At 45.8% G+C, this 16920-nt stretch overlaps 1 protein-coding gene across 3 annotated transcripts in view; it reads left to right on the top strand.

Annotated features, from left to right (window-relative positions):
- Positions 1–4665: 4665 nt before the first annotated feature.
- Positions 4666–16920, top strand: part of SPON1 (spondin 1) — a 253854-nt gene continuing 241599 nt past the window's right edge. The window contains exons 1-2 of one of the 3 annotated variants that reach the window (XM_019652852.1): positions 4666–4883; positions 5671–6682. In XM_019652852.1, the coding sequence (XP_019508397.1) occupies positions 6088–6682 (595 nt within the window). In that variant the 5' untranslated portion in view covers positions 4666–4883; positions 5671–6087. The remainder of the gene's footprint in view (positions 4884–5670; positions 6683–16920) is intronic. The other 2 variants (XM_019652850.1, XM_019652851.1) reach the window with 2 other exon arrangements.

A 16920-nucleotide genomic window follows, 5' to 3' on the forward strand; every position in this document is an offset into this window, starting at 1 on the left:
CGCTCGGCCGGCCCCTCCTACCAGTCTTGACATGGCTTCCCCTTTATATCCTTAGTTATAAAACTTCTGTTCATCTAGGCTTCAGATGGTTCTCCAGGTCGATTGCTCTATAATTTAGCTGTAATTTTTATGTATTCAGGGGTTGAGGCAAACATAGCATTTATCTACTCTACCATCTTGAGTCTCTGTCAGTCTCTGTAGCTTTTTGAAGACAGGAATTGTCTTGTCTTTGTATCACCTTCCTCCCAGTTAATATCTATAAATGTTTGTTGAATGACAGGCCTAAATATCACAAAAATTTATTGAATACCTAGTTCACGCAGACACAATATTTAAACTCAGTAGAAAACTCAATGACTCAACACTCAAAGAGCAAACAGTTTAGTCTAAAACAGGCCTAACAAGGTGGCCTTATGAAAGCCTTGAGAGTTCCTTACTTAATATTGCTGCATGTTCAGTTTGCTGTCACCAGGTGGCAGTAATGTGCCATGGTCCTGTGATCTAAGCTATGAAGTTCCAGAACTTTGAAAGGTGATTGGGCTAGCTAGATTAATAGCAAGAAAACCACAGCGGGAAGTGAGCTGTCACTAGGTTCTGCACATGGCTGGACTTGCAAGAGCTTGCTCTTGGGAGCTGCCCATAGCTGCACCTGACATACTGTATTGCATTCCGACACAATGCCCTCTCTAATCCATAAACCCAAAGCAGGGAGGCTGAGAGGTCTCCAGGTTGGGACCAGGTCTGCTCTTTAGAGGACTCCCAGATGAGTACTTCCCTTTAACTTCTTCAAGTGGTGAGCTTTTATTCAGCTGTGCAATGACAGGGCCCTTACTGACAGCTTTTGTCTGTTTTAATTCAGACAATAACTATGGCAATTAGGGGGTCTTAGGTGACCTCTGTTGGAGCAGTTTCAATAGAGAGACATGAGCTGATCCCAATCTGCACTGTGTGGAAAAATGAATGGAAATGGTGGGAGTAGAGATAGACAGGAATGACACTCTTTCAGCAAGTTGGACTCTGAAATATAGTAAGAGAACAGCTGGGGAAGGAGAAAAAAATCAGTGAAAGGTCCAGTGTCATGCCTAGTGCCACCTCATCCCCCCACCTCCACACTGCTACCCTCCTCCTGGGTGGGGCGGGGGAGTTACTAGTGTCTGCAAGCTGAGGACATGGACGGAAGGGAAACAGAAATACAAAAGGGAGAGAAGGTAGCAGCCAGATCAGCGTTCAGCATAAGGAAGGGGGAGTGAGGAGAAGAACATAAGGAAGGGATTAGCTTGGCAGAATTGATGAGTCAGAACTCTTCCTTTGGGGCAAAAAAATGAACTTGGGTTTTGCCAGAGTTTGGTATAAGGATAGAAGAGACAGATTTGAGGAAGTACATTCCTAATATTCTCTATTGGGGGGTGAAATAAGAGACCAGGTTACTCCCCAAAGACTAACAAAAGTGATACAGCAGCCTTGAAAAAATGATGAGGACTAGAAATAAGAGAGAAGACACTATGAAGAATGGGAAATGAAACTGATAAGGAATATATTTTAAAGCTATGGTTAAGAATAGAATTCATGAGTTTTGAATAGGGCTGTTGGTGGGGTTGCCAGGTTTTATGCAGCAGAACTCAGAAGCCTGGGGTAGTTCCATTGCTCTGCTTAGTTGATCTAGGGACGGGGGTTAGTCAGAGAGGAGGTAAAGAAATGAAAGAGGTGACCTAATGAGAAGTGTTGATGAGGATGTCGTTAAAGTGGTTAAGCATGGTGTCCAGACTTGGTGGGGAAGGAACTGACAACAAGATAGGTGGGACAATCAGAAGGGATGAAGCAATTGTCAGTCTCAATAATAAAGAGGAGTCAATGCAAGGGGGTGAGGAGATGGGAAAGCTGAAAGTGGAATGAGAGAGGGCTGTTGGGAGAAGAGATTTCCAAAGCTGAGGATGTTTCAGTGGGGGAAGGCAGTTGGTATGGATGGAGTCAAACTCATTGGAGCAGAGGAAGTTAGAGAGATGATCGCACCTCAAGTCTGAATTACAAGCTCTGGGACAGTGAGTCCCTCAACTGTAGTTTGAATTTGTTCAAAGTGCAAATTCACTAGGTCTAGGACGGGCTTTAGGACCTTGCACGTGAGGCAAACATTTTATGTGTGTGTTTCAATGAATGACCATACTCTAGAAACACTAATCTAGACACTCCCTCCCCGCTTCTCTTTAAGAGAGGGGTGTGTGTATGTGTGTGTGTGATGGGGTGGAGAGGCTGATCTCACCTTTTACCAATCAAAGAAACTTCTTTTTTTCTTGGAGAAGTGGAGCCCCCAACTCTTCTCTTCTATGACCTACCCACACACACTGATAAAATTAATTATCTGCCCTGGTTAAATGACTTTCCCTAACAACGCCCTAGCAACTAACATCAGCTCTGCCTTAGGCTACAAAACTGGAAAGAGGTTTCTTGAAGTCCAGTGTATTTTACAACAGAACAAAACATCTGAACAGGAAATTAAACAGAAAGTAAACTGGGTTCATTGCTAGGAGATGAGACACAGACACACCAAACAGTTCATGACAATCCATCAGAGCACAATAGTCAAAATAAGAAATGTTTCTCCTCATAGGTTCTACTGAAGTTCAGAGGAGAGAATAAAGGACCTCATTTTCTGGAGGAGAGGAGAATCTAAACAGGCAGGAGAAAAGGAAGAGCATTGTAGGTGATGGGAAAGCTAAAAGCAAAGGTGCTGAGTCAAATCTGAACGAGGGGGACAAGAGAACCCAGCTGGTTGTCACTGGGAGCTCAGTCTGGGATCTATGGCCAGATAATGGAGGGTCTTAAAGGTCACTTGAAGGGCTTGGGCTGAGTCACACGGCACTGGGAGACTGTCAAAGACTTTTATTCATAGAACAAATATTTACGGAGCCAGGCACGTGATGTGCATAGAGGATAAAGTAGTGAGTCCCAGAGACAGTCCCTGCCCTTATGAAACTGAAAATCTAGAGATAGAGACAGACACAGAACAAATATAAAATGTAGAAATCAAACATATAAATGAATAGGCGGTTATAAAACCTGAGAACATTAAGAGAAAAAGTATCAGGTTCCAGGAGAGCATATAAAAAGTGGGGAGGCTCTGTTCCCGGAAATCAGGAAGGACTTCTTTGAGGAAGCAATTTTGCACTGAGATCTGATGGATGCATAGGTGTTAGCTGGGAGAGGATGGTGGGTGAGAGAGACTAAAGCATGTTGGATTCCAGGCAGAGAAAACCACACAGGCAAAAGTTCACAAAGCAGATAGCTGTGGTGGCTGGAGCCCATGAGAGAAGGGGCACATGGCCTCAGAGGCAGTCAGGCGGGACCTTGGAGGCCACATTAAAAATTCTCTTTGTTCTCATAAAATATAGTCTGCATTTTGTAACCTGTAAACAGAAATTTTCATTATGAAAAGTATTAATACGACACTTTTCCAACTGATAAACCATTTTACTTAAAAAAAAATCTCTGTCTTTGTTCTGAGAGCCCTGAAAAGCCACTGAAAAAGGATTTTAACCTTGGGATTGATATTCAAATCTGCATTTTAAAAAGGATCATTTGGGCTTCAGTGCAGAAGACAGATTGGAAGGGAGCAAGAGGAGATGAGGGCAGTCCAATTAGGAGGCTGAGAGATGATGACAACTCAGACTGGTGTGGTGGCAGAGGAGGAGAGAAGTGGACAGATGCAAGACGTAGTGGAAGGTAAAGCTAATGACTTTGTGATGGATTAGGAGTGTGGAGAGAGAGCAGAGGTCTGACATGACAGCAGAGCTGGGGTGGGGTGGGGAAATCTAGCTTGGGTAGCGGGATTGAGGCTTGATGGGCTGCTTAGAGCCTGTTGTCATTGCCCAGATGATGGGGTCAGTGGGAAGAACCCCATTTTGTTGTTGGTGAGGCCTATGTTGAATGCTGGTTCTTTTTCCTTTGCCAGTTATCGCACCTAGACAGATAATTTTATAGGTTCCTAATCTGGAAACCAGAAGTGGGAAGAGGAAGTGGTCTAGCTGACATGGTTTTCCTGTCAAGGTCCCATAAACACTTCACTATTACATCCTTGGCCCACCCACCTTCATGTTACATTTGAATATGTTGATTTAGATGAGAAGATATTCAGGAGCACATATTTCGGCTATTGGACGTACAATAAGCTTCCTGAAGACGGAAGCCATATTTTATGCAACTTGGTGATTTCCTGTCCTGTAAGATAAAATCGGGTATGCTAGGAACCACTTAGTTTGTAGCATATATCACAATTATAATTTGAAAAGATTTGTGTAACTGTATTTAATAGTCACCTTTCCCACAGGATGGGGAGATCCACAAAGACAAGCAATATATCCACCTGTCTTGTGTCCCAGAGCTGAGTAATGGAGGGCCTTGGACATAAATGAATAAATGAATGAATAAATTTTTGTTCTCTCTGGTGCCCACTGCTCAGCCCAGACCAGACTTGGCCCCAACTCTACACTCAATGCGAGCTTGCCAGATCACTGGGCTTGTGCACCGTGGAGTCTGGCATGAGTTCCAAGCCAGGACAGTAAGGCCGGGGATAATTCACTCAGGGCACAGATGTGAATCTGAGTGTCACTTTTATAAAGGAAGGCTGGTCAGCCGGATCTGTCGCTGCTGAGGGTCAGGGCTGAGAAAAGAGCATACAGTAATTGGCTTCAGCAAAGGGGAACTCTCGGGGGACCTCAGAGAAAAGGTATCCAGTTAATAGTGGCAGCGGGAGTTCCAGCACAAGAATGGAGGACTAAGTGGGCTGGTGAAAGGAATGGAGACTTCCAATACAGATGGCTCCTCTGGGCTGTTAGTGATGTCAAAGAGAAAAACCTGACCCGGAAAGCAAAGGAGATTGCTTTTTAAAGGTAAGCTCTTATGGTGTGTTGACAGCTCCGGGGAAGGAAGAGTGAGTAACCAAAACTTCTGAGAGCCCCTGAGGTGGGATGGGCACACTGAGGGGAGGCCTAGGCCTTAAGGCACCTCCAAGGTGAACTTGATCTCATTACTGCAGCTTGCAGGGCCAGCCAGACCCATTGGGGGGGGGGGGGCAACAAGCGAGCAGCCCAAGTGTTTTATATGGGTCATTTAATGTGATTCTAGCACCCCAAGAGGAAGAGTGTGTTAGCCCACAGGTACACACCGACACCTCCAGCGCATAAAATTGAAGCTTGGAGAGGTAAAACACCTTGCTCAACTCTCACAATGGCTGAGTGGTAGGACTACGGTTTGATTCCGGTCAGTGCCCAGGGAAACCCTGGGAGAGATTCCTGCACCTGGGCCTTCTCCTGTTTGGCCTTGGGGTTGATGCCTGAGGCTCTGCCCAGTGAGCCCTCAAGCTCAGCTCCTCTCCAAACATCTGTCACTGTGGCCTGAGAGCTTGAACTGAAGTCTAAGCCAAGAAAACACAGGCTTTTCTTTGAACTGTTTCAAAACTCCTTTCCAAGGCTATATGAGGATTCTTGTGGACCTTAGGCACTTTTGTCTCTGTGAGCGCCTTCCTTCATAAAACAATAGTAGTCACTGTGGTTTTATGTAGATATGGTATTATGTAGCTATAAATAAAAATATATTAATATTGTACAGTGAAACATTTTACTGGACCTATATAGTTGTATTTCTTCTGATTGTAAAGAAAACGTTTTACATTTTCAGGAATCTCCAAAAGTATTCCAGGCCACAGGTCACAGTGTCTGATGGGCCCAATGCATGAGCCACTGTTTCCGTCTTTCATCTCCCAGTCTGACCTGTTCCAACGCGGCTATGGGAAGAGCGTCATGGCATCTGACCCTGCCTTACCTGTGTGGCTGAAGGCTCAGTTTGCTCATCTATAAAAAGAATGAAAGTAATGTTATGATTATTGTGGGCAGTGAGGGTGGAGAAGGTGAGCAGATACCATAAGTACACCACCCAACAGATCACTAGGCGCAGAGTAGGTGTGAAACAAAAGTTCGTTCTGTCTTTCCCTCCTTCAAGCATTCTCCTCCACACGATCCGGAGTGTGGCCGGGTGGGAGTTGAGGCAGCGGCCTCCTTGGTGGTGGGACAGAGCCCGCAGTGTCCCTGTACCTTTATGATTTCCTCGCCAGACCCTGGGAATCCAGCATCGCAAAATAAACACGGCCGCGCCGCTAATCGCCAGCCCAGAAAACAAAACAGCGCTGCGCTCGGGGATCTGGGCAAAATCAGCTCTCCCTCCTCCTTCGCCGCCGCCCTCCCTTCCTCGAAGAGCTCGGCTCGGCTCAGCTCAGCTCAGCGCAGCGCAGCGCAGCTCGGCAGCCACCGAGTCCAGGCAGGCACAGTCTCTCAGCCGCCAGCGCCGGCACTCCCGCTCGGGCTCCCCCTGGTCTCGCTTCCACGGGGACCCCTTCGGGCAGGAGTCGCGTGGCGAGAGCCGGCGGCAGCGGCACAAAGTTGGGGGCCGGTGAGAATGAGGCTGTCCCCGGCGCTCCTGAGGCTGAGCCGGAGTCCAGCGCTGCTGGCCCTGGCGCTGCCCCTGGCCGTGGCGCTGGCCTTCTCCGACGAGACCCTGGACAAAGTGCCCAAGTCAGAGGGCTACTGCAGCCGCATCCTGCGCGCTCAGGGCACGAGGCGCGAGGGCTACACCGAGTTCAGCCTCCGCGTGGAGAGCGACCCCGACTTCTACAAGCCGGGAACCAGCTACCGCGGTAAGTGGTCGGGCGTGGCGTTGGGGGCGCGGGACCCAGACCCCATAGGGCGCCGAACGCGCGGTGCCGGAGGAGGGCGCACAGTCCCCGGGTGGACAGTGCCGGCGCAGTCCCGCAAGGGCCCTTCTGTCCTGGCTGTCCTTAGCCCTTTTAACTGCCAGCCGGTTCCAGGGCCGTCGCGGGGGCCGCAGCCAGGCGAGGCAGCCCCCATCTCCGACGCGCGGTTGTCTGGCGTGGGCTGTAGCTGAGAGACGCGTTACACCGGCCTGGCTGGAAGGGAGCCGGCCAGCTCCAGGAGAGCATTGGAGACCCGCCTTTATCCAGGTCCATCTCGAGTGGAGAGGACCCTGACTTCTCCCAGTTGGGTCCCAGGCAAGGTGGTGAACTCCGGCTTTCCCTGCTCCCACCCTTAAAGGAGAAGCTTTCAGCCTCTCTGAGACCCGCCACCGGAGGGACGGTTACTCCAGTTTCCTCGGACAGATCCCTTCAGAAAAAGGGACTTTAAGCTTCCCCCTTAACTGGTCGCGGGGTAGGAAGAGCCTGAAGCTTTTCGGGAGGGTCCCTGGAAAGAACTCGCAGTTATTCTCTGATCGTCCCAGGCGACGGAAAAGAACCTGGATTTCTAGGACAGGCTCCCAGTGGAACGAGCCTTCAACGATCTTTGGGTCGTCTCGGAGAGGAAAGGGGGGCCCGAGACAGACGAAAGGGAAGCCCGAATTCCTAGGCCTGTTCCCTGGAGGCCGGGGAACGTCGGCTCCCGAAACCCCGTAGGCTTTGCGTCCCAGGGATGTCGCGTCTCAGCTCCTCAGCTGAGAGCGGGCTTTCGCGAGCGCAGGGAGGGGACGTGCAAGCAGGTGAGCGCCTTCTGGGCAGGACTGGTAGCTGCACCCGCACGGACGTGAAGACCCCTGGCTCCATTCCCATGGCCCACCGACTGCCTCCTCAGCCCAGTCATCTCCCCAGGCAGCAGCAGCTGCTGTTCTCCAGGTGGGAGATAGGACACCAGGCGGGGAAAGCAGCCTGCCTGGCCTCACCTGGAGCCCCACGGGCGGAGCTCGTGTTCCCCCACCCTCACCCCTTCATATATCATCTCTGGTGCCAAGCAGGGAAAAGCGGGTTTTGGGGGCTCCTGGTGGGGCAAATGGGCTCACAGCAGTCGCCCTTCCACCCCGGCTTCCCGGTTCCTAGTGTCGCGGGAGGAAGCCGTGGGAGCAACACTGGAGAAAGTTTGGGGCAGTGTCAGCGGGCCACACAAGCGACGAGAACCAGGAACCGCCCTTCTCAGAAGCTTCTCCCGTTGTCTCGGGTTCGTGCTCTCCACCCCCACCCCCCTCCCTGACTTTCTCCACCTGGAGCTACCCAGAGCCGGCTTCCTGGCGCCCTTGGCACGTGGAGGCACCCGGCGCTTGGAAAGCACCCCCTCAGACCCCGGCGCGCTGGTCAGCGGGATCGTCAGGACTTCACCGAAAAGGAGAAAGACGTTGGGTGGAGGACACCCGACCTAGCCCGGCACAGATTAGGCGGGTTGGCGTGCGGCTGGAGTAGCCAAACCGACCAGCCTCTCGGCTGAGCTGGGAAACAGCCAGTCCTCTTGGTGGACGGGAGGGACGCCGGCGTAACCCCGTTGGCCTCTTTAATCCTTCCCAAACGGAGGACCTGGGTTCTCTGGGGGAAACTGCCCCAGCTCCTCAGGGCAGGGAAAGATGTGGCTCTGGACTCAGATGGACTTGGGTTTAGCAGCTGTACGAGTATGACATTGTGCAAGCCCTTTAATTTCCCTGAGCTCATTTACCAGCGGTGAAAATAGCTGTTTATACAACCTCTCTGGGTGTAAATGAGTTTACAAAGATGAGTGTGCTTGAGGTCCCCAAGACATGCTAGTCTGAGTTGGATATGTGACCCTTATTGGTTTAATAATGGAGGAATGTGCCCGGTCAAATTTGTTTTGTTTTTGGNATAATTAATAGGTGGAAGCTCTAGGATTCTAATCCAAAATATTTGCTCTTAACCGGTTCCCTGTATGTGCTCAACATGATGGCTCCGAATGGACCTTTTCTTTTTTATTCCTTTGTAAGCATTTTTCTTCAATTTCTTGGGTCTCTTAATGGCCTCTCTTGGGAGGCACTTGGAAGGAGTCATTAGAGAGAAGATTCTATTATTTATTGCTAAGCAGTCATCTTTAGTCATTACTGGGACTCAAAGCATGCTGCACATTTGTTCCTTTCAGGAGAGAGTCATATAATGGGGTTCTGTGGAGGGATAGGGTCTCCTCTCTTCTTTCAGATTATAGTGTATAATACCATCATCACAATGATGATTATGGATTGAAACCCACACTGAGTTCAGCCTCCAGAACCTATAGGAATGCAGCATTCTGGGAAGCTGAGTTTATAATTAGTCCTTTAAGGGCATTGCGCAGATGTACAAAAAGATGAACATTTATCATTCAGAAACATTGTTTCATAATATTTTAATCAAAATGTAACTTACATACAGAAAAGTCCAAAAATCATGCAGCTGAGTGAATTATGACACGTTGAATACAGTCATGCAACTGGCACCCAGATCAGGTAATAGAACACGACTGGCACCCCAGGGGCATCCTGTGCCCCGTCAAATCTGTACTCGCTCCCGTTTCTCACACGTGTAACCACTGCCCTGAGCTCTTGCCTGTTTTTAAACTTTATATAAACATATATCAATGTAATCAGACCTTTGTATTCTTTTGTGTCTATCTTCTTTCACTCAAGAGGGTGTTTGTGAGATTTATCCATGTTGTATGTAGTAGCAATTTGTTCATTTTTATTACTATAAGGCAATTCTAGGAATATGCCACAATTTATATATCCATTCTACATCTGATAGATGTTTGAGTGTTTCCAGTTGGGTGCTATTACAAATAATATGAACATTCTTAGAGGTGTCATGTGGTGCATGTAAATATGCATTTCTGTTGATTTAGGAGTGGCATTGCTGGGTCAAGGGGTATGTATATGTTCAGCTTCAGTAAATACTTCCAAAGAGTTTTCCAGTGAAAATTGCTCATTTTCAGTTTATCAATGGTATTGTGAGAGTGCCAGTTAATAACATTTGATATTATTGATCCTTTTAAATTCAGTTAACCTGGTAGACATTCAATAGTATTTTATTGTGGATTTAATTTTTATTTCCCTGTTGACTAATGAGGTTGAATGCTTTTTCATATGGTTATTGACTCTTGGGGCACCTTCTTTTGTGAAGTGGTAGCTCATGTGTTTTGCCTATTTTTCTCTGTTCATCTTGTTATTGATCTGGAAGAGTTCTTTATATATTTTGGGTAAAAGTCAATTTTTGGTTATATGTATTAACTGTTGCTTACTTTTTCTTAATTGTGTCTTTTGATGAGCAAAATTTTAATATCATCCCATTTGTATATCTTCACCTTTTTATCAATGCTTTTTTATATCTAGTTTAAAACTTTTTCTACTCCAAGGTCATTCACATTTTACCTATGCTGCTTTCTAAAATCTTTATTGTTTTACTTTTCACATTTAGCTCTACAATCTATGTGAAGTTTACTTTGTGTATGATGTGAGTTAAAGACCAAGATTTGCCTATGGTTATCCGGTTGTCCCAGCAACATTTATTGAAAATATCGTTTTTCTCCCACTGCTGTATGGTAAATCTTTTCATAAACCAAGTTTCCATATAGTTGTGGAAACTGTTCTGGACTCCGGACTATTCAATTGGCCTATTTTTCTTTCCTTGCTTAAGTACACTGGCTTAATCTCTGTAGCTGTATATGTCTTGATATACAACCTTCCGACTTTGCACTTCTTTCTTGAAATTAGATATTCTTGCCCCTTTGCATTTTCATATGAAGTTTAGAATTGGTTTATCAATATCACAAAAACATGCTGGGATTTTCATTTATATTGCACTAAATCTATAAATCAATTTGAGAAGATTTGACATCTTTATAATACTGAGTACCAGTCCATGATCACATTTGATAAATTTAATTGCATATCAACTCTGTGCTAATCACTACACTGAGCTCAGATGTGGCTCTTGCCTTTGAAGGATTTACAAATGGGTAAACAAACACTTATACACAAAATATAATTAATGCAATACTCTCATCACTGATAATAAGAGCAAATACTTATTAAGTGCCTACTTGACAAGCATGATTTTAAGGACTTTACATGTATTAATTCATTTATGCTTCACACTGATACTTGAGGTAAGTACTGTTATTATGCCCATTGTATAGTTTTTTGGTTTTTGTTTTAATCTTAGCAGGGTCTAAGGAAAGAGAGCACCCAGGTCTTGATTAAGAAGTCAGAGGAAATGTTACACAAAAGATGAAAAGTTAGCTGATTTTTTAAGATGTTTGCCAGGAATGGAGGAAGTGGGACATTCTAGGCATATGAGTAGCATGTGGGCAAAAAGTACTTCAGGGCAAAATGATAAGGCTTTTCAGGGACCTGCCAGTGAGTGAGTCCCAGGACTGAAATGTAGTGTGGCAGGGAAAGGGAATGTGACGCTGGGTAGGCAGAGGCTGAGGGCCTTTCATCTATGGAGCCTGAACTCTATCTTGAAGGCAGTGTCTGTGATGCAATTGGCTGTCCTAGGTGGTGTTCCCAGAAGTGACTCTCTTCGTTTTCTAGGGCTCCCATACATAGTACCACACACCAGAGGCTTAAAACAGCAGAAATGTATTCTCTCACCATTCTGAAAGCTACAAAACTGAAACCAAGGTGTCAGCAGCGTTGGTTCCTTCTGGAGGCTCGGAGGGAGTGTTTCTTCGAATGCCTCTCCCAGCTGCTGGTGAAAATCCTTGCCGTTCCTTGGCTTGTAGATGCATCACTCCGGTCTCCGCCCCTGTCATTACCTGGCCTTCTTCCCTGTGTGTCTCCATGTCTCTTCTTCTGAGGACACCAGTCATATTGAATTTAGAGCCCGCTCTAATGCAGTATGAGCTCATCTTAACTAATTACATCGCAAAGACACTATTTCCAAATAAGGTCACATTCCCAGGTACAGGAGGTAGAACTTCAACATGTATTTTTGGAGGACACAATTTAACCCATAACACAAACCCTCAGGTGAGATTTGGGTGAAAGTGACGTATTAAGGAAGTGCTCCCAGTGGAAACGAGAAGGGGAGTGGGGCAGCCGGACAGGGAAGGGGAGAGGCCCTGCTAGGCGGTGACCCCAGGCAAGGTCCAAAGGGAGAGTTTCAGTTTGATCCTGCAGGGCCATTTTAAAGTGTCAGGTACCTCTCAGAGTGGTCCTCCCCTGATTTAAGGGAGCTGGGACTTCCTATTAGGCAGGACAGGCTCCAGTGACCTGAGAACAGTCCTCCAGAAAAGAGTCACAGGTTTTGGCTGCTAGAAGCAAAGGCACATCAGTGCCAGGGGCACATTAAAATGGTAAAAAGGAGTTGCAGGGGACCTTTATTGTCTGCTTCTTTCCTCTGCTTCCCTTCCTCAAGAACTGTAGCCTTAAGGCTACCCCACTCCACTCTAGATAGCCTCAGACTGCTTTGGGGCTCTCTGTCTCAGTCTGTCTGTCCTTCGGAGATCTCAGCTCATTCTCCTGGCACCACTGCCATCATTTTCTGCTTGCCACTGCTGCGCACCACACGTTTCTTACTCCATTTTATTATGCTTCCCCACCACATCCTTTCTTCCTTACTTTTTAATCTGATCTTTTATAGACATCAACAGCCAATTAGAATGCTCCTTTTACTTTTGTGGGATGAACGGACCAATCACGGCCTGAGATTTGCAACCTTTGTGTCTCAAAGTTCTCTGAGCTATCACTGTGTTGGTGGTTCATGGACCACTGCTACATTATCCAAGACAGTGGGTTTAGTTTCTGGAGTTTTAGGGTGCTTCACTTTTAGGACTGAAACTAGTTTGAAGAATTCGTGAAACTAAATGTCTCTCCCCAACAGGAGGTTGCTTATCTGAATTACATAAATATTATGTTAAGTGAATTGATTAATTTTTTTACACTTTATTTACTGATTGATTTTGATATTCAATATTATTTTATATTCATTTCAGGTATACAGTATAGTGGTTAGACCTTTCTATAATTTATGAAGTGATTCCCCTGACTAGTACCTGCCTGGCACTATGCAGAGTTATTACCATATTACTGATTATATTCCCTACACTTTACACCCCCATGACTGTTTCGTAACTACTAATTTATATTTCCTAATCCCATCACCTTTTTCACCCTGTCCCCAACCCCCTCCCATTTATCACCCATCTGACACCATGCATAGTTATTATAATATTACTGACTATATTCCTTATGCTGTACCCTACATCCCCATGACTACTGTGTAACAACCAATTTGTACTTCTTAATTCCTTCCCCTTTTTCAACTACCCCTACCCCCCTCCCATCTGGCAATCATCAAAATGTTCTTTGCATCTATGAGTTTGTTTCTGGTTTTATTTTGTTTATTTTGTCCTTTAGATTCCACTTATAAGTGAAATCATATGACATTTGTCTTTCTCTATCTGACTTACTACACTCAGCACAATACCCTCTAGGTCCATCCATATTGCCACAGATGGCAAGGTTTCATTCTTTNTTTTATTGGGGGATCAGGGAAGGGGAACAGACAAGTTGCTGTCCTTTTGTTCTTCAGTCTAGTTGTGGAGGACGTTGCTTCACTGGCCCATGTTAGTATTGTGATCATTGCACTCTTCCCGGCTGGGGCAGATTGGTGGCTAGCCATTGAACAGCTGCTTACCCCTGCTCAAACTGGCTGCCGGTCACTCATGGTAGCTTACGGCACCCCACTGCAGTCCACTGCAGCCTACGCCGTCGCTGGTGACTCACAGCAGCCCAGCTCCAGGTCCAGCTGTTGTTCACCATCTTAGCTGTAGAGGGCGCAGGGTCACTGGCCCATGTGGGGTCCGAACTGGCGGCCCTGCTGCTCAGAGCTGGTGTCCCAAGCCAACTCCTAACCAACGTGCCACTCAGCCGGCCCCAGCAGGACTTTTTAAAGGTGGTTTAGGCTAGTATGGGCTCAGACCAAATGTCCAAGTAGGCATCTCTTCGTACACAAATCCTCCTTGCTTGGATGAGGACTAGCAGCATAGGCGTGGTGGTGGGCAGCAGTGGGTGGGAGGTGTGTCAGGTTATTCATGTGGACAGAGAAGTTCCAGGACTGCCCAAGTGTCCATGGCCTGGAGGCAGGAACTAGGACTGGGGGGAGGGGAGCACTAGGCTTTCACCCTACAGTTATTTCAGCCTAAAATGTTAGCCTTTTGGACTGTGACACACTGACTCAGGCTACTGGTGGACAATCATCTTTTCCTCCTTTCTGGCGGCTGAGAGATCTTGAAAGAAAGAGCTTGCAGGAACCACACTGAGGCCTTCTGAGTAAAAATAGTCTGCAATTAGCAAACCTGATGCCGCCACTCAAAGTTAGGAAGAAGAAGGTGCTGGCCGTGTTTGGCTTATACTTCCTTAGAATAATTATGTTCAAAGTAAGTCTAATGCATTCTGCTCAGAGTATTGACTTAGGGCTGTGGAAATTAACATTCCTCTGGTGTTCTATTTGCTTTTTTTTTTTTTTTTACTTATTCCTGAATTAGGGCTCCTCACAATCCTTGGCTTGTTTTTCTGCCTCAAACCTTTGTCCCCAGTATTCCAGTTCATCCCCAAATAGCTTTTGTCCTCTATGCCCACCCCCCACCCCCACTCCTAGTATATTCCTTAGATACTCTGGACTGGAATAAATTGGTCACTATTACAAAATATTGAAACATCGGGTTTCTTCTCAACAGGCAGGATCCCATTGAGATTATTATTCAGCCTTTCCCAAGTTGTTAGTACTATATTGACTTCTTTCTCTCTCCCTCCACTTCTCTCTACCCTCCCTCCCTCTCCCTCCCCATCCCCTGCCCTCAGCAATAATTGTGCTTTAGAAAGCTCTGAAAGGCCTGCTCTGTTTCTGACCATGGCCTCCTTTGAAAAGGAGATTACAGTGATTAAAAATAACAAGTTGAGGATCCTCAAGGGGCTTCCCTTATGGGAGGACAATTTGCAGGACCAGCCATTCCCAGATCACAATTTCAAGCCAAATAGAAGAAAATCAGCTGAAATGTTCAAGAATCGATTGAAAATAAAAGAGGCTCTCTTGTCTGACCAGAGTTCTGTTTATTAGGAAAATAAAGCCAGACCCTGGCTAATGAGAGTGGCTTTTTCCTAGATGGTCTTTCAAGGGAAATTTCAAGGAACTTGATGGGAAAAGAATGTGCAGTCGAGATTTGCAAAGCGTCTCCAACTTGAAGCATAATTGAGGGATTTATTCTCTACTGGGAGGTTTGGAGACCTCCATGCTGCTTTGCCTTGGCTTCCTTTGTCTCACTCTGTCATAGGAGCATGTGTCCCCCAGTGTGTGCCTCAAAGAGTCCCACCTCAGCCTGTTAGAAAGAACACAGGCTTTGATATTGGCTGAGCCTGCTTCAACTCCTGCTAGTCCCATAATCACTGTGTCACCTTAGGCAGGCCACTTCTTCTCTCTGAGCCACAATTTCTCCAACTGTAAAATAAGGGTGCTTTCCCATATCTACCCCCACGCCCACCCCAGTGTTCTGAGAGAATTAGATATACTCTATGTCAAAAGGAACTGTCACACAGTAGGTGCTAAATTAAATATATGTTATGGGATGATTATTTTGGAAATGCAAAAGTACTTGGCAGCGAGCACTAGATAGTTGTGTTAAGTACTTTCTACTCATCTCACTTATGATTCCTTATTGTATTTTTGAGGTGGTTTATTATTACTATTGTTTTGCAGATGAAAATACTAAGTCTCAGAGAGTTTAGTAACTTGCCATGCTCACATAGCTGATAATCTGGGGAGTCAGGATACACATTTAGGGATGGCTGACTCCTAAATCTGTGCTTTTAACCAGCTTTCTATACGAACTCAATAAAATGAATTGGGAGTCGAATGAATTCACTCAGCTACCCTCAGCCTCTGGATGCTGAGTCTTTGCTGAAGGAAAACAGCAGCAACAAATCAAGATAATAACTGACATATCTTGGGATACAAAGTATAAAGCGATAGGTCCTTATTTACATTTGTTTTTTTTTCTTGTTATAGATTTCAATTTTGCATTTCTCCATAAACTAGAGGATTAATTTAGCAACATGAAGAGCTTTGTCAATCTTTAGCTAATTCCCTTAGTTTGTGAGGAAACAGAAACAAATTGAATAGGAAAAACAACTAATTTGTTTATTGTTTTATTTTTACATGCAGATGTTATATGATCACGCCTGTGAAATTATGTTTGAAAAGTATATATATGTAGAATCTGAGAAGTTTAAGCTGTATGGGGTCTTTTAAATACACTCTCATCTAGTGGTGTTTTAAAAATTAGGTACTACTGATGATATGTAATGAATTATAAGTCCCTTCTCCCACCTCTCCCTCTTTTTTTGCATCATTCCCCTCTTTAAAAAAATGTTTGTTGTTGTTGAGGTATAATTGACATATGACGTTACATTAGTGTGCAACATAATGATTCACTATTGGTATACCCTACGCGATGATCACTCAATAAATGGGAAAGCTGCAAGGAAAGAAAAGAGTGAAGGCAGACGTGGATAAAGCAAGACAGTGCGCATGCATGTGTGTGCACAGGAGGGAAAGATAAGGAAGAAGCAGGAGGGAAAGTCACTAAATTAAAAGAAAAGAAAAACACTGGGGTATACATTCAGAATGAAGACCAAATAAATTTTTTTTAATTAAAATTTATTGGGGTGACAATGGTTAGTAAAATTACATAGGTTTCCAGTGTACAATTCTGTGATACATCATCTATATATTGCGTTGTGTTCACCACCCAGGGTCAGTTCTCCTTCCATCACCATATATTTGACCTCCTTTACCCTCTTCTACCATATCCCCCACCCCCTTACCCTCTGGTAACCACTAAACTGTTGTCTGTGTCTATGAGTTTTTGTTTCACCAAAGAAATAATTTGAGTACAGGGCCGGCCGAGTGGCGCGATGGTTAAGAGCTGGCTTGGGAAGCCAGAGGGCCCTGGTTCGGATCCCACATATGAGGGCCAGTGACACTGCCCTCTACAGCTAAGCTGCTGAACAATAGCTCAACCTGGAGCTGGGCTGCCATGAGTCGCCGGCGATGGCGTAGGCTGCAACCCCTGCTACAGTGGGTTGCCATGGGCTACCGTGTGCCACCAGCAGCCAGCG

The sequence above is a fragment of the Hipposideros armiger genome, unplaced genomic scaffold, assembly GCF_001890085.2.
Source record: "Hipposideros armiger isolate ML-2016 unplaced genomic scaffold, ASM189008v1 scaffold_188, whole genome shotgun sequence".
Taxonomy (NCBI): domain Eukaryota; kingdom Metazoa; phylum Chordata; class Mammalia; order Chiroptera; family Hipposideridae; genus Hipposideros; species Hipposideros armiger.